This window comes from Sprattus sprattus, assembly GCF_963457725.1.
Source record: "Sprattus sprattus genome assembly, chromosome: 8".
Classification (NCBI taxonomy): Eukaryota; Metazoa; Chordata; class Actinopteri; order Clupeiformes; family Clupeidae; genus Sprattus; species Sprattus sprattus.
This window is the reverse complement of record NC_137927.1, coordinates 15849407-15868060: the sequence shown is the minus strand read 5'-3', so window position 1 is coordinate 15868060 and position 18654 is coordinate 15849407. Positions and strand designations below refer to the sequence as shown.

General features: G+C 43.3%; 1 protein-coding gene across 1 annotated transcript; it reads left to right on the top strand.

The window, feature by feature from the left end:
- Positions 1 to 10102: 10102 nt before the first annotated feature.
- LOC308369166 (cadherin-1-like) lies at positions 10103 to 18605 on the top strand (the record flags this gene model as incomplete). Its single annotated transcript, XM_080843510.1, has 15 exons — positions 10103 to 10153; positions 10449 to 10563; positions 11224 to 11477; positions 11676 to 11849; positions 11945 to 12100; positions 12199 to 12343; positions 12464 to 12633; positions 13604 to 13732; positions 14012 to 14197; positions 14318 to 14562; positions 14869 to 15011; positions 15097 to 15321; positions 15553 to 15866; positions 15959 to 16114; positions 18525 to 18605. 15 exons carry the CDS (start codon positions 10103 to 10105, stop codon positions 18603 to 18605), a joined length of 2544 nt encoding a protein of 847 aa, XP_080699636.1.
- Between the last annotated feature and the right edge of the window lie 49 nt (positions 18606 to 18654).

Below are 18654 nucleotides of genomic sequence, written 5' to 3'. Positions count from 1 at the left end.
TCATAGTTTTGTGATCAAGCATACGTACTTATGAATAATTTTGGATTCAGTTGGAGTAAATAGTGTAGTTCTCATTTAATTTTCTAATTTTTGAGTAAATACTGTTGAAGGCAGTTTCCATTTAATTCTCTCATTTGGTTTTACCTTTCCAGAAAAACTCAGTGTACACTTTGGAAATCCAAGCAGCTGATTGGGAAGGACATGGTCTAACAGCCCACTGCAAAGCAATAAACACTGTAACTGACAGCAATGACCATGCTCCGCACTCTGAGAAGACTCTGGTAAGTCGGGGGGGGCTTTTGGGAACTTTATTGATGATGTAAGTCCAGACTTGGTCTGACAGACAGGAAGCCTTATGATGTGGTTGTTCAATATCGATCTCTAGGTCATCTTCATTAGAGGTTTAAAGTATTAGATCCCCCTCTGGTGTTGAATGTCATCACTTAAATTCACTTTTATGTATACAGCGCCAAAACAATAAAATAATTTCAAAACGCTTTACAGAGCCCAGGGCCTGAACCCAGTGGCGGCTCCTGATTTTTTTTTAAGGGGGGCAATTTTTCTAAAGATGATTAAGGCGACCTATTCAGTAGGTACATTAAGCAAGACAATTGCATCAATTTGTTGTTAGCTGATTAACTTATACAGCAATACCCTGTATAAATGTACTAAATGGCTGCACCCAACGGAAAGATTTCCCCTCTACCTACATAAGTTACAGGTTGAAAGCTATTGAAGAAAGATGCAGGGAGCCTTCATAAGCAAAAATGATGTGGCTCCACAATTAATTATCCCACTTATTCATTATTCACATTACTCAAATGATGTATGATGTAACATAGCTTAACAGGACACATTATATGTCCAGTAACAACATAAAGAAGGGGGCAACTTATAAGTGAAAACCAACTATATTTATTGACTGATCATGAAAGTATTGGCTTTCAAAAGCAAAATAAGTTATCACATAGAAAATATCTCTGTGTTAGTGCCAGAAGCATGCATGGATTTAATAGTTACACTGAAACCTATGAAAAGTGACAGCATTATTTGTGCTTACTTGTGGCAGAAGGGGAGGTCAGACTCATGGCAGATGAAATCGCACATGTATCAGGATGAGCATGCTTGCATACATGTGGTAAATGTACACAATACATACAAACATGACATGGTATATACAGTACATGATGCATACTAAAGTGATAAATGATAAGGTGGGAAGAGAGCATTCAAATATTGTTAAACATCTTCGTGTGCATGACAGTGTGTTAGAGGTGGGTATTTGTAGGCCAACTTAGAGAGGGAGTAGCGTTCGGCTGCCAATACGTACTTGATGGATATGGGGATGAGGAACTATTTTTCCACAGCCATAAAAGATTTCAAAGCAAATGTTATGCTCTAAGTGAAAATTTGGGTAGTAAACATCAATGTGATAAACAGATGAAGAGATAAATTTAAGTAAACGATTAACAGACTAAGAGAAGGAGGTTATGCTCTAAGAGAAAATGTGATAAACAGATAAAGAGATACATTTAGGTAAACGATTAACAGCAGGTAATATGGCCACTTTATCAGTATCAGTATTAGCACAATATGATAGAGAGAGAGGCTGCCAGGCAAGGTATATTGGAATTTTGTTTATGTTTAGTTTTGTTTGCTGGGCTAGGCTTAGTTATACAAGTATAGTTAGGGTGGTAGGATACATCAGCAGTGCACACCTGGCTGTCTCAGTAGTTGACTTGGATCATGAGTGGTACAGGACAGACCTACTACGTTATCCTTCTAATCTTAATGCTAGTGTTGGTTCTGGGTTTCTCATCTCTTTTGTGTTTGTAGAATCTGAAGGCGGCTGACAATGACCCAACGACTAGTATGACTGTGTTTGACTACGAGGGCGCAGGCTGTGAGGCTGGCACCCTCAGGTCCCTCAAGTCCTCCAGCTCCGGAGATGACCAGGACTAGGATTGTCTCAACGAGTGGGGCCCACGCTTCAAGAAGCTGGCTGACATGTATGGAGGAGGAGAGGATGAATAAGGGGATTCAACCATTTAAAAGAAACAACTGCCAAGCATCTTAAACCAAATCCACTCTTGCACGCTGGTGTTCTTTTCAGCTACAAGGATTTTTTTACTCCGATGGTGAGCTTGATCCTGACCTTAGTTACATTTTGAATGATGCCAGTATGGCAAGGGCAAGCTCGCTTCTATAGCACTGATTTTTTATAGCACGGCATTTTTATTGAAACTGGGCACTACGTGGAATTGCTCCTCAGATGGTATACAACCTTTGAGTCTGTCAGTTGTGTGAATCATTTTCGTGTGATTTTGTTTCTCATATTAATTTTTCAATCAGATTTAGGATGACACTGTACATTTTTTATTAAATAAAAAATACCCAAGCTTTGTGCCTTTTGATACAACTCCATTTATAACTGAATCATTGTTCTTATGAGACATGAGAGAACTTTCCTTGTACTTCCATTCCTTTGTTGTCGCTCTCCCTGCCATCCCTTTGGCCACAAGGTGGCAAGATTGCATTTCACGTCACTATATGGGGCAGCAGTCTTAAACCTCAGTCGACCTCAGTGTCAGAATTCATTCATGACCGCAAGTCTGTTGTTTTGTTGTCAGTTAAGAATGATATTGTAAAGTTACAGTATATTTTCTTCACTTTTTACAGTGATTTCAATTTCCTCAGAATTTTTTTTTTTACATTTTTTTAAATACTAATGGTTACAATGATGGAGTTTTCAGAAAAGTAATCTTAACCTAAATGTAAAGGTAGCTTATGCTATTGATTGGAAACATTATACATTGTTTTCCAGTATGTGTAATTAGCTGAAGTAAAGCATAGGCTACCTTCGAGAGGTATTAAATGGAAATGTTACCTTTCCTGCTCTGTTAACCTTTTGTTAAGAAGCGATATCCGCAAGGCTCTCTATGTTGGGATGGACTATTATACTGCAGTGTGAGTTGTTTTCATAGAAGAAAATGGAAGGACCTGTAGAAGAATGGACGCACCACGCACCACTTCAAGTCGGTCTTTAGGAGAAAGAATAGAAAAGTGAAACCCACGATCGGCTCTGGCCCCTCAAACAGGCCAATTAAATAATCACGGAGCTGGTAATCCTTCCATTCTACACTAATATACAATTTACCATTTCATCTCCATATAATTGCTATTGGTTCTGTTGTAGTAATTCAAGTAATTACATTAGTGTAACTAGGCCTACCATTAAAAATGTTTTTTTTTGTCATTCTTTTCTGCTTTAGAAAAAAGGATGATGTAGGATGTTCTTGCCAAATATGATCATTATCATGTCTGATTGTGAAGCATGTGCAACAAGATTTGTAGACAATTTTAACCCAGTTTCCCCCTAGAAATCAGTTTTAGTGTGGGGATGTCTAAATGTGTTTGTCTGAATATAGGTTAAATGTTAAAATTACATTTGAAAAAATTATTTCATGACAGCTGAGAAAATGTATTTTGACCGCTCTGCCTCAGCGGCGCTGTACGACTGGGTACAGAGCGATGCACCTGTTCTCTTTCAATCATTTCTTTCGGTGTCTCACTATGGGATACGCCCCAGCCCGTATTCCTCAGAAGCCTTATATCACTACGCCAGCCCCATTGGCTGGCACTTGTGACGCGTGTCAGGGCAGACCCCGCCTTCCTATAGCTAGGAATACACAGCGTCACTTCGTCATTCAAAATCCTCTTCTCGCTTCACAGCAGAAGCTTTCTCTCGACCTCCTATCTCTTGGCTGAGTAGCTAGTTTAACTGTACACAGCTGGAGTGACCAACTCCATCACCAGGCGCTGGCAACACTCACCCAGGATCACCCCTCGGCTGCAAAGCCTAGGTAATGTCGAGCTATCCGGATTGTCTCCAAACAACGGATTTTACTCCTAGCCTCACAGCTATTGGTTCTACCCGAAGCTCACGCTACGGACGGTATTTTTCGTAAACGAAAACGAAAAACGATGCGAGGAGAAAAAGAGAGACGACGGGCCACAGCCAGGCCCCTCTGCGTTCCCTCGCCAGACCTTCGCTCAGGCGGCTGCAAGCCTGGCCCCAGGCTATCGTTACCAGAAACGACCCAGGCCACAGGTAGCGACCCCCAACCAGGGTGCCCACAAGAGGTGAAGCCGGCTTGGAGAAAGAAGCACGCTCCACATGCAGCCCCGCCAGCAGGCCAGTCTGCCCCCCACCCCAACCCGGGGCTAGGAGGAAGAAGATGACTGCCTGACCTCGCCATGGGAGCCCCCCTGTTCACTGGCCCCAGTCCTCAATCCCACGTTCAGCCTGGGATTTTGTGTGGCAAACCCCAATGTTTCATATGGCTAACAGGGCCCGTGCTGTCTGAGGGAGTCGGTCCTGTAAAACTAAAATAAAATGTTTTACTTATTTTTCTTGTGCCCAAAACAAAATAAAGGTTCCCCTTCATGTCCAAACATTTTTGCAAAACATAAAGCACCCAAAGTTGCAAAACATAAAGCAACCAATGTTGCAAAACAAAACGTGCACAGACATAACATCTCCTCCGAGCACGCTCTCGGGAGAGATGGGTCACATACAGTAAGTGCCAGTGGGGCTCACTGGCAATGCGCTCACATGCACACTGGCAGCTTTGCCATGTCGCCACAGGGTGGAGAACCCGGTTCGTGGCAACCTGTTAGCTCTGGCGACAATCCTCTTGTCTCGGCACCTCAGCAGCTCTTCTTTGTCCCGTGTGCACTCAGGACGCTGTCGATGACAGCCTCGGTGCTCGAGATCACACGCTACAATTGCGCTCAGACTAGCAATTGCCAAGAAGTCTATTAGCTTTCCTTTAAACACAGTAAACTGCAACAACACCGTCACTGACGTCTCGCCATTCTTCTTCTTGCCCACATGTTTCAGCTGACCTTTTTCTTATGTTAGGCTGATTCTGATTTAAGATAGAGCCCTGGACGTTTGCTCTCTTTGAAATTGTACAGGTATGTACTCCCAATACCAGGTTTAGAATATTATGTGTTCATACTTCATAAATGTTTTCTAGTACTGTATGATGTTTTATGGCACTGAACATCCAAGATATTTGCTTCATGCATGTTAATGTATGTGTTAACTATTTAAAGAAAGATGGTTTATTTCATGTTGCATAATGTTAAAGTAAAAGCTCAAAGCGAATAGTGAATAACAGAGATAACCTGTAACATTACACAACGCAGTGATTGGCGAAGTGCAGACCGCGCTGGCTACATTATGTAGCGTAGCTCGGACTCAGCTAAGCGGACTTGTGTTATTGTTGGACCACATTGTAGTATGGGAGAACTACACTGCGACTGTCTAAGTTTAGGAATATGTGTGATATATTTACCTGTAATGTGTGTGGTTAATGTGCAAACCTTCCTGTTATGGTGTTAATGTTGTTGATACGACTTGAAGTGCCTACCGTGTTCATGTAATACAAATGCCGTGATTATAACCAACTGTACTCACTGTAAGTGTGGTGTATGTTTATTGCTTGACGATTTGAGATAAGTAAAGTGTCTAGAGGCAATCAACGACTCAACCTGATTCTTGCCTTCGTCACATTGGTGTCAGAAGTGGGATTGTGGGAAGGTTGAAAATGTAAACACCATTAAGAGCATCTGGAACTCTCATCGAACCTGCAACCTAATTGAAGAGCAAGATACCAGTCTACGGGATGGAAGAGTCACCGCTGAACGCACCACCACAACGCCTCTTAACTGAAGCAGATGGTGCGCCAGAGAAGTGACATCACCTTGCCTGCCTTAAACCAGCTGCCCGATCTGGAGCCGCTACACCCAGGACAGCTCCCAATGCCGACTCCCGACGACCCATCTACAACTCGCCCAGGTTAATGACCATGAAGCTGCCAGGATACAACGGCGAGGGAATGCTAGAAAAGTATTTCGTACAAGTGCAGCTGGCAGCCGACTTTAGCGAGGCTGGTTGAGCGAGGAGACCGGCGTGCAAGTCGCACTTGCCTTGGAAGGGAAGGCACTGCAAGCGTTGATGGACTTTACGCTGGGCCAGCACACCAGCTGGCAGGCGATCAAAGACGCTTTACAGCACCGTTTCGGACAGCATGTCTTCACGGACGATGCACAGGAGAAGCTGGCCAGCCGTTACAGATAGGAAGGAGAGAGCCTGGGGGCATTTGCTGCGGACCTGAGATTTTATACGCGAAGAGGATACTAAACCTTCTCGGATGCAGAACAGGAGGATCTCACTGCAGGCGTTTGTGCGGGGCCCTGGGCCCCGAACTGCTCAGAGAACACATCCGCCTGTACTTTCCCCGCTCCCTGTTTACAGTGCTGGATGAAGCAGAAAGCGTGGAACATGTCCTATGCGCCAACAGACATCAGGTACAGCAGGCGGACGCAACCGTGAAGATCGTTAAGGACGAAGTGGTGGAGACACGGCAAGCGGCGCCACGGCGATACCCCAGGCGGCATTGGTGGTCCACCATTTCAATCATCCAACCCGGTGTTCTACCCAACACCGCCCAGCCAGCCTTACCGGGCTAAGTTGCTACAAAAACACAGATCGCGACAGTGACTGGAGAAAAAGCGCCTATGAAAGGAAGAAGGTCCTGACAGTCTCCATCGCTGGCTGCGCCGTCCAACACTTTTTCTGAATGGACAATATCCAAGATAACAGCATCATCACCTTAGATCTGTTGACTCTGTGGGGGGCCACTGTAAATGTAAAGGACGCTCAACTTCGCAAAGACAAAGGGACAGTGAGTCTGCATGCCGTTGGAGAAGATACAAAAACGAGAAGTGCTGCAGCAGTCAGTGCCGGGCTGGCAGGTGGAAGCTTATCAGCTGAAAGGCCAATGAAAAATGGCAGTCCTCTACCAGGTCAGCTTCATGAACATGACGCCCTTCCCAGTCCGGACCAGTCTCTCTGCCCACCGCCACAGCAAAGCCAGGCTCCGGAAAAACAACATCAGTCTGGAGGCGGAAGAAAAGCCATGCAGTGCCGGGCAGCTCCAGCTCTACAACACCCAAGCCGTCACACGGAAAGACTCATACCTGTTACCCTGGATCGACGATGCCCTTGAGGACATTGCCGGGTCAAGATGGTTCAGTTTAATTGACCTCCGGAGCGGTTATTGGAAGGTACGCCTGACACCACAGGCGCGTGCCAAGACGGCATTCTCCATCCGACAAGGGCTATGGCAATTCTGAGTCTTACTATTCAGACTATGCGACAGGCCACCTTTGAACGCTTAATTGTGAAAGAAATTATTCTATTTTATCATGAAGATGTAGACTAAAGGGAATGCTTTGGACTGCTCTGTGTATTGTGTTCTAATTTTAGTTTAGAAGCAGTACCTTTCCACAGAAACCACTTACCTTTACGACCTGTTAAGAAATTGGGTCACGCTGTTACCTGGGACTAGCATTGTCTAGTACAAAATCAGTTAGACATCTGCAGGTGCAGAACTTCTTACTCTTTGTTGTGAAACCATGTTGTTAAACCACTGTTGTGACATCACTGTTAATGATCAATGTATTTTGTAAACCTAGCTAAGGCTAACCTACAAGAAGTGTTCGAGACTATCCAGAAAGCGGGTGTCACGATGGCAGTGCTCTCACAGAAAGGAGAGCAGGTAATCGCTACTTCAGTTGAGCCCTCAGCCAGCCTGAGAGTGTCCGCAAAGCCAAACCCAGCGGACACAGCGCTGGCCACAGAAAACGAGTGGTAGGTCTACGACAGACAACAGCTGCAGTGGATGCAAGTACAAGACCCTGTCCTCGCAAGGCTCTGTTCTTGGGTGGGAGAGGGGCAGCGTCTACAGTCGTCTGCTGTTTCCGCTTGGATCCAGAGACCAAAACGCTATACTCGCAGTGGCCCAACTTAACCATCTGAGAAGGGCTGCTGTATCGCCGCTGGCAGACACCATCCGGACAGCGCGAGACACTGCAGCTGCTGGTGCTTCCCTGTGTGCGTGGCCTGGTGCTGTGGATGAATCACGGCGCGGTGGGGACAGGTTACTTAGGCATGTCAAAGATATTACACCGGCTCCGGTCACGGTTCTACTGGCCGGGTTGCCGCCTCGACACAGAGCAATATGTCCATTGCTGTGACGCCTGCCCTGCATGTATCCAATCTAGTCTCTTGCAGACTAGCTAAAAGCAAAAAGGCCCATACGGTTGCAGAAGTTGCCACCGATATGCTCACTGCACTCATAGGTGAAAAAGAAGCAGCGAAATTAAAGACCATTCCCCTGTCAAACGACACTGCTCATATGAGGATATGTAACATGTCCAACGATGTTGAGCAGTAGCTCACTGAACGTCTCTGCGCTTGTGACTATTTTGTGACCATGGCGCGGTGGGGACCGGTTACTTCGGCAGGTCAAAGATATTACACCGGCTCCAGTCACGGTTCTACTGGCCGGGTTGCCGCCTCGACACAGAGCAATATGTTCATTGCTGTGACGCCTGCACAGCCAGAAAAGGACCCGGGCTGCGTTCCCATGCCCCGCTACAACGGTACAAGGTCCGGGCACCCATGGAATGAGTCGGCCACATTTGGTAACCGCCACAGTAACCGCCACATTCTGGTTGGAATGGATTGTATGCCACTTCTGACCAGAGTGCCGCAACAACAGCAACATTCTTGGTGAACGAGATGTTCTCTCATTTCGGCAAATATTTACAGGCGTACGACCCGGTATTTCTGAAATATGGATTTAATTATTGCGTGAAGAATGGTGAGCACCAGCCGTTGTGTGTGCTATGCAACGAAATACAAGCTCATGAAATATAAGCCTTCGAAATTGCAGATACATTTAGAAACAAAGCACGGCAACTATAAAGATGAAGACTTGGATTTTAACAACGTATGAGCCAAAACCTTGAGGCATCCCAAAAGACATTTGAACGTGCCATCACTGTTCAGGAGCAGGCCCTGCATGCATCCTATCTAGTCTCCTGCAGACTAGCTAAAAGCAACAAGGCCCATGCGGTTGCAGAAGTTGCCACCGATATGTGCACTGCACTAATAGGTGAAAAAGAAACAGCGAAATTAAAGACCATTCCCCTGTCAAACGACACTGCTCATATTAGGATATGTAACATGTCCAACGATGTTGAGCAGTAGCTCACTGAACGTCTCTGCGCTTGTGACTATTTTTCCTTACAACTTGATTAATCCACAGACGTGACTAGTCGTGCCATTCTCTCAGTTTATGTGCGGTACGTGAGGAATGATGACTTTGAAGAGCAGTTCTTATTAAATGCAGATTTGCCAACATCTACCACTGCAACAGATATTTTTTCTGCAATGGACACATACTTTAACTCGGTCAGCTCTCCTGGTCAAAGTGTGTTGGTGTGATAACGATTGGGGCAGCCTTGATGAGAGGAAAACATGCAGGGGTCCCATTTACTATTTGAACATGTCCATTTCTCATTAAGAAGTTAAGCATGTAAGTAAGGATTTCTCATTTAGAAAATGAACATATGTGTAAGTCAATGATTTCTCAAAGAAGTTGAACATAAAGGCCTAAGTCCATTATTTCTGATCTGATCCTGACTGTTAAACAGTTGCATGCGTTTTCAATGGTATAGTATAAAGCCTAGTAGTAGTGGTAGTAATGATAATAATAATACAATTGTTAAATTATTGGCCTGATGATTCATGCTGATTATTAATTGCTGGGTCGCGACTGCACTGGTATCTTAAAATTTGGGTTGTGGAGCAAAAGAGGTTGAGAACCAGTCGTCTACCGACAGAGACGTCTGGGGCAATTTTCAACCTGACTGCAATCGCCCCAAAGGGGCGGGGCCATTTGTAGCAGGACTTTAGTCTGATTGGGCAATGGCATTTGGAGGTAGATCAAACGTTCTAGAACACTCATAACCACTTTAGCAATTTAAGAATTAGTCAGAAAAAACTCTCCTTTTCCCAGTTGGCAGTGTGTTGCCCAAATCGCCCTTATGGACAAACAGCTAATGCGTTGAAGTCATTTTGAAGTCTCGTCGAGAGCACTGAAGACATCTTTTTTAGTTTTTTTGTCGAGAGGAACCACACAGAATTATTTATTGGAATTTCATACAAAAGGTTTTGACTCTGATGGAGGTTTGTAGGTGCTTGTGGTTGGGAGCTTTTATTCTCGTTCTCCAGGTGGGTTATATTTTGGCGCCGTATTGTTTATTTCAAGCTGCGGTCTATATTTATATTTCTTGCGGAATGTTCACTTTAATGTTTAACTAGAAATTTACAAAAAACTGCAGGAGAAACACTATAGTAACGTTAGTAACGTTTAAGGCAGGTGGCTGTAGTTTAACCCATTCTGACGCACATAATCAAGAGTCAGTAGTCCTTCACTGACATCAAGATGAATAACGAATGTGAATGTGCTTTCTGAAAAATTGGTTTGTGTCTATTATTTCCTTTTTCTTTTCCTTTTTTAATCTAGACACTCTCGTATGCAGTTTCTGAACATACATCATGCACACCTGGCTTTGACTCAGTGCTCTATGTATTCAAAGTCGACAGAGTTAATCTTCACATTGGCAGGAGGCTTGGTAAAGGTAAGCTTTAAAAGGCCTCACACTTGTTTACGCATATCTGGAAGACAAGGCTGCACTTGTTTCAGATATTAAATGTCACATTGTTTCTCACTACTGCATTAATTGCATGCTTTTGTGGGTGTGTTTGAGCAAGCCTTAACCTGACCAGGTGGAATAAACTGGTTCTACTTACTGCAGGCAATTCCTTCTATTTTAAATCTTTGGGGAAGGGGAGTGTATGTGTTTTGTTTAGCTGTGAACTGACATCAGATGCACTGAAGCCTCCAAAGCCACCTCAAAGTGGATGGAGAAGGCTGAAAATGATTCCCATCCTTTTAACATAAAATACTACTCCAACAAAAGAATTATAGTAAACATTCAGCTGCACCCTTTTTAATTATTGAAGAAATGTGTTATCGTACATGAAACAGCTTTGTGCATTGTCACAGACTTTTGCTAAGCACCCTTGTCAAATGTTTTACAAAGCAGCAATGAACACATAAAAGCCCATTTATTCATTTGGCTCATCAGTTAAAGCCATAATGGCCACTTCCTCCACTTTGGGCAGTAATAGCTAGTCCAGAGTGGGACCAGTGCGTCCATTATCTCTGGAGGAAGAACCAAAATGGTCGGCGCTTGCATAGTCGTTTTTAATCACTCATTCCCCACCCCCCATCCCAGTTGTTTTCAATGACTGCACAGGCCGCACACAAACTCTCTTCAACTCGGTGGATACGCGATTTAAAGTGGACATGGATGGAACGGTCAAGCTGAAGAGACAAGTGACTCTGCATGTCGGACACAAGATGTTTTCTGTTCACGCGTGGGACTCCCAAGGCAGGAAGCACACAGTGGCTCTGCGTGTGGAGCTTGACCAGCATCGCCACAAGCAGCACCAACACCTGCACCACCCCCACCAGGTGGACTTGCTCCAGGTAACCATAGGCAGTGAAAGATGGCACAACACTGACCTCTGCTGTACACATTTGCACCTGCAGTATATGTCTTGATAGTCTCCAGTGATTTGTGAAAATATACTCCTTTGTTTTATACTATTATACTTGTATACTAAGATATTTAATTAGTTATCAGTATCAGTTCTTTTTTAACGTTTGTTTTGTTTAACTCCACAGCCCCACGTGACTGAAGCAGCCCAAACCTATGTGACTGAAGCAGTCCCAACAGTGCCAGTCCTGCTCATTCCAAAGTCATTTGGTGGTCTAAGAAGGAGGAAGAGGGATTGGATCGTCCCTGAGATCAAAATGCCTGAGAACACTAGAGGCCCTTTTCCAGAACTATTGGTGCAGGTATGTGTCTGGTAGATGGTGACGTCTGTATTGTGGTGAGATCATCTGGATTGATTAACTGATTAACTGATTAACTAAATCACTGTGACTTTTAGATTAAAACCAGCCATTCAAAGGAGCTGAAGATCGTCTACAGCATCACTGGTGCCGGGGCAGACCAACCCCCTACGAACCTTTTTACAATTGATGGAGAATCTGGAACGCTTTACATCACTCAGCCTTTGGACAGAGAAAAACAGGCTCAATATAAGGTCATTCTTATTATGTCTTCATGTCTGTTGGAATTATACACGCTGGTGGTATCAAAGTATTGAGAAATTCATGATTATATTTTCATTCAATCCCTCAGATCTTTGCCCATGCGGTGGCAGTTGGTGGTCAAACAGCAGAAGACCCCATGGAACTTAAAATCATTGTAATAGACCAAAATGATAACAAGCCTGTCTTTGCACAAAATCCCTTCCTGGGAAGTGTTGCAGAAGCATCAAAAATAGGTGTGTGTGTGTGTGTGTGAATTGTTTTAACGGTTCTACACAGAATTTGTTACTAAGTCACTTTTAAGGATTTCAGACTGTCATGTTTAGGTTTCTAATTCTGAATTTTCTCTTTTATAGGTACTGGGTTTATGAAAGTTGTTGCCACTGATGCTGATGAGCCCGGAAATGCGAACTCTGACCTCAGATATAAAATTCTGAGTCAAGATCCACTTCTGCCAAACAACGCCTTCTCCATCAATCCTGTCACAGGAGAAATCCTGGTGGCCTCTGCAGGGCTGGATGAAGAGGTATAGTTTGATCTTGATTTAAACTTGTTTTCTTTACAGATGTATCTTTGCATTAAAGTAACAGTATGCAACAATTTTGAGGTATGGTTTTACAGGCAAATAGTTTTGGTACCATCCTCAAATTCATTTTTATAGCATACGGCCATGTGAAGAACAGATACACACCTGTGACTTCCCCACTAGCCATCCAGAATATGCCCTATGTGGTTCTGTATTCTGGGCTGGAACACCCTGCAAAAATGGAAGAAAAGCTTAAACAGCATGACCTTACAAGCTATACTGCCAAAAGACACCGCTTAGTGTGTTGGCAAGCTTCTGACAGTGTGAACTGGGCTGTTGGTGGTGATTGCAAGGTTTTTGCCTGCCTTTTAGGTCGTTAGCTTGCTAGTTTTGGAACAGAACTCCTTATTGTTGTTTTAATATTCATAAAGTATCTGAAATATTGGTGAAAATACATTAATGAGAAAATCTTCACAGGCCCAGGCAGAAGGTTTTAACCCTTAATGTAAGAGTACGTCCTTATCGATATAGCTGCTTAACCATGTTACTTGATCTGTGCATTGCTTTCTGATTAAAGGAGTTCTACAATGTTTAACATTAACCTTCTTGGCCACATCTTGGAGGTAGTAGGTCATTGTTTTGAGTTGACACCGTGGGAGCATGCTGAAGGGTAGAACTCTGCACTCTGTAGTGATGTGGGTTATTCAGATTTACAAATGCCCAGGGTGTCACCATGGCCCCTGCCTTCAGTGTAGGACCTGAACCTAAGAGAACTGTTGTGTTAAATCCAACCCACTTTTTAATGTACTCTGATCAGCACTAATATAACCTGTATGTATCAGACTGGCTATGGGGATGAGTCAAAGTTTTGTGATCAAGCACAAATACTTATGAATCATTTTGGATTAAATTGGAGTAAATACTGTAGGCAGTTCCTATTTAATTCTCTCATTTGGTTTTACCTTTCCAGAAAATCTCTAAGTACACTTTGGAAATCCAAGCAGCTGATATGTTAGGAGATGGTCTAACAGCCCGCTGCAAAGCCAAAATCACTGTAACCGACAGCAATGACCTGGCTCCGCAGTTTGAGAAGACTCTGGTAAGTCAGACAGGAGTGAAGTGGAAGAGCAATACTGATAAGAATAAGATGATGTACGGGGGGCACTGTGGCGCAACCAGTAGCCCCGACCACATTTGGGCTTGATGCCGATTCCGGCCTGATGTCATTTATCCCTCTCATTTCCTGTCCCACTCTTCATTACAACTATCGATTAAAGGCCAAAAAGCCCAAAAATAAATCTAAAATAAAAAAAAATGTACATGTTTTAAGTCTAAGGCAGAGCTCTTTATGTCTTTACTGCTATGTTTGCTTTTCTAGTACACGGTGTCTGTCCCTGAGAATAAAGTGGGGGAAGTGGTGATGAAGATGCCTGTAACAGACGGAGATGATCCCAACACCCCTGCCTGGGCAACGAAATTCAAGATCATCAGTGGGGACAGTGCGGGGATGTTCAGCATCACGACAGGCCCCAACAAACAGGAGGGCATCATCACTACAGCCAAGGTGTCTGAGATTATAGTCTTGGTCATCTTCTGATACTTTTTAAACTTTATTGCTTTTTTTCTGTCCTCTATCCTTCCATCCTTACTGAGTGTTTTTTATTTGTTGCTGTCACCCTCCTAGCCTCTGGACTTTGAAGCCATTTCCAAATACACACTTGTGATAGCAGTGGAGAATGAAATCGATTTTGCCATGCCTCTGCCAACAGCCACTGCTCAGGTGGTGGTCAATGTTGTGGATATCAATGAGGCTCCAATCTTCAGTCCAGCGGAGAAGAGAATTTCAAAGCTCGAAAATGTCCCAAAAGACACCAACTTGGTCTTATACTCGGCCTCTGATCCTGACACGGCCATGAATCAGAAATTGACGTAAGTGCTTTTGCCAATTTGATGTTTCAGCAAAAACGTCCATATTCCCAGCAAATATTATGTATTACCCGACACACCCTCATCATTTTACAGTAGCTTCCTTTTTTAAATGTGGGTTCATTTTTGTCCACGGAAAAAGGACAAGTCAAGTTAGGTGCACACAGAAAGATGTGCTCTTTTCTTATAGGTTCTGTCATAGGTTTAATGGAATTGAGTTGCCTGAAAGTGTGTGTGTATGAGGAGGGGGAAGGGGGTAGTTTTTATCGTTGGTAAATACTCATTAAATACTCAAAGTGTTCCTTAAAGGTACAAAGTAGGCAGTGATCCAGCTGGTTGGTTAAGCGTCGCCAAGGAAACCGGAATGATTAAAGTGAAGAGTTACATGGACCGCGAATCTACCTTCGTAAAAGACGGGCAGTACAAAGCTCTCATTCTGGCTATGGATGATGGTATTTAACCTTTTTTAAGGCCCTCTGTTTTCAGACCTCCTTTGGTTTCTGCTTTGATTACATTTCTTCCCTCTGTCCACAACAGATATCATCCCCGCCACCGGCACTGGAACTCTCATAATTCAGTTGGAGGATGTGAATGACAACGCTCCAGCAATTGTGGAGAGGGTGGTGGAGTTTTGCAATGACGAGACTGTTCCTGTGCTGCTCACAGTAATCGATAAAGATGATGTAGTGAACAGCGCTCCTTACCGCGTGGAGCTGAAAGGGGAATCGGCCAGTAACTGGACTGCGCGGATGAATGACACAAGTAAGGCTCCTCTGCAGCTGTTCTTCCTTATCATTTCCATAGGCGCTGCCTTGGCATTAAGTCAAATATACTTACTTATCGTTTTCAGAAACATCATCAACATTAACACCAATAACATTAGCAGAGTCCTATAACCCTAGGGGTTTGCTGGCCATGAGCCCCCTGTATGGGGAAAACATTTGATCCTTTCTGATGTTACATTTGACACAATCAACCTGCTTTGTATTTCAGAAACTGGCATTATACTCATGATGAAGACCAAGTTGAGCAAAGGGACATACAGCGTCAGGTTAATGGTTTTTGACAACCATGGCTTGAGCCAAATAAGCACTGTAGAAGCCACAGTGTGCGACTGCAAGGGAGCCCAATTTGAATGCATAACTGACTCAGAAACTTCAGCTATAATTGGTCCTCGGGGTTCTATCATCTTGGGTTCCATCCTGGCCCTGCTCTCTAAGATAATTCAGTTGGAGGATGTGAACGACATCCCTGTCATCAAAATTGCTGAGAACACTATAGGTCCTTTTCCAGAACTATTGGTGCAGGTATGTGTCTGGTAGATGGTGACGTGTGTAATGTATTGTGGTGAGATCATCTGGATTGATTAACTGATTAACTAAATCACTGTGACTTTAAGATTAAAACCAGCTTTGCAAAGGAGGTGACGGTCATCTACAGCATCACTGGTGCAGGGGCAGATCAACCCCCAGTGAACCTTTTTACAATTGATGGAGAATCTGGACAGCTTTACATCACTCAGCCTTTGGACAGAGAAAAACAAGCTCAATATGTGGTAATTTGTATTATGTCTTATTATGTCTGTTGGAACACGCTGGTGGTATCCAAGTATTGTGAAATTCATGATTATATTTCCATTCATTCCCTCAGCTCTTTGCCCATGCGGTGGCAGTTGGTGGGGCTCAAGCAGAAGAGCCCATGGAACTCAAAGTCATTGTAACGGACCAAAATGATAACAAGCCTGTCTTTACACAAAATTCCTTCCTGGGAAGTGTTGCAGAAGCATCAAAAATAGGTTTGTCTGTTGTATTATGTGTCTCTTAAGTGTGTGTGCATGCATGCATTGTTTTAAAGTTTCTACACAGAATGTGTTACTTGGTCCCTTTTTAGGATTTCAGACTGTCATGTTTAGGTTTTTAATTCTGAATTTACTCTTTTAAAGGCACTGAGTTTATGGAAGTTGTTGCCACTGATGCTGATGAGCCCAAAAATTGTAACTCTAATGTCAGATATAAAATTCTGAGTCAAGATCCACTTGTGCCAAACAACGCCTTCTCCATCAATCCTGTCACAGGAAAAATCATGTTGAACTCTCCAGGGCTGGATAAAAAGGTACACTTAGAACTTGATTTTAATTTGGCGTCTTTACAGATGTATATGTACTGTACATTAATATTCATAAAGTATCTGAAATATTGGTGTATAAGTATATTGATAAAATTGGTGTATAAGTATATTGATAAAATTGGTGTATAAGTACGTTAATAAAAAAGTCAGTTCAGACAGACCCAGGCAGAAGGTTTTAACCCTTAATGTTAGAGTACGTCCTTATCTATATAGCTGTTGGCCATGTTCAAATTAAAGAGAAATTCATGCTGTTGAAGTATTTTTAGTTGGTCTATGCATTGAAGTTTGACAAAAAGACTGTCTGGGAAGGGGCAAGACTCAGACCACAGCAGAGAAACGTGAAAAACTATATTATGCTGCTTCACAATGTGGATGTTTGCAATGCTTTCTGATTAAAGGAGTTCTACAATGTTTAACATAAACCTTCTTGTCCACATCTTGAAGGTAGTAGGTCATTGTTTTGAGTTGACACCGTGGGAACATGCTGAAGGGTAGAACTCTGCACTCTGGTGATGTGAGTCACTCAGATTTATAAATGTCCAGAGGTTCACCATGGCCCCTACCTTCAGTGTAGGACCTGAACTTGAGAGAACCGTTGTGTCCAACCCAAACCCACATCCAACCCACTTTTCACTGTACTATCATCAGCACTAATAGTGCCTGTTTCTAACCGACTAACTATTGGGATGAGTCATGGTTTTGTGATAAAGCAAATATACATATGAATCATTTGGGATTCATTTGGAGTAAATACTGTTGTAGGCAGTTTCCATTTAATTCTCTCATTTGGTTTTACCTTTCCAGAAAAACTCAGTTTACATTTTGTTAATTCAAGCAGCTGATATGGAAGGATGGGGTCTAACAGCCCACTGCAAAGCAATAATTATTGTAACCGACAGTAATGACCAGGCTCCGCACTCTGAGAAGACTCTGGTAAGTCAGACAGGAGTGAAGTGCTAAGGTAATAGTGTTAAGATGATGTAAATGTTTTCAGTCTAAGGCAGAGCTCTTTATGTCTTCACTGCCGTTTGCTTTCCCTAGTACACAGTGTCTGTCCCTGAGAATAAAGTGGGGGAGGTGGTGGTGATATTTAATAAGTTATGGGTAATTAGTTTATATATGTTTTTTGTTTGTTTGTTCACTTGCCACCTTTTACTCCACAGCCCTATGTGACTGAAGTAGTCCCAACTGTTCCAATCCTGCTGTTTCCAAAGTCCTCTGGTGGTCTAAGAAGGCCTCCTGACACCGCCAAGAATCAGAAGTTGATGTGAGTGCTTTTGTCTATTTTATGTTTCAGCAAATACTCCCATATTCCCGGGTAGTGCACCTTCATGCCAGCATCGCCCTGTGTATGACAGTGTGGTAGGGGTGGGTAGTTGTAGGCTGAGTGTTTTTGCATCCAGTGGAGAGACTACAGCAGCATCCCACAGCGGAGATTTTACAACCCCCAACTAAGAGAAGGAGGTTACGCTCTAAGAGAAAATTTGATAAACAGATAAAGAGATACATTTAGGTAAACGATAAACAGTAGTAACAATATGGCGACTTTATCAGTATTAGCATAATATGAGAGAGAGAGAGAGAGGCTGCCAGGCAAGATGTATTGAAATTTTGTTTATGTTTTGTTTGCTGGGCTGGGCTTAGTTATACAAGTATAGTAAGGGTGGCAGGATACAATAGCAGTGCACACCTGGCTGTCTCAGTAGTTGATGTGTGCAGTTTTTTATAAACCTTAGTTGACTTGGATCATGAGTGGTACTGGACAGACCTACTAAGTTATCCTTCTAAACTTTTTGCTAGTGTTGGATTTGGGTTTCTCATCTCTTTTGTGTTTGTAGAATCTGAAGGCGGCTGACTACGAGTGGGGCCCACGCTTCAAGAAGCTGGCTGAGTTGTATGGAGGAGGAGAGGATGAATAAGGGGATTCAGCCTTTTAAAAGAAACAACTGCCAATTGTCTTAAACCAAA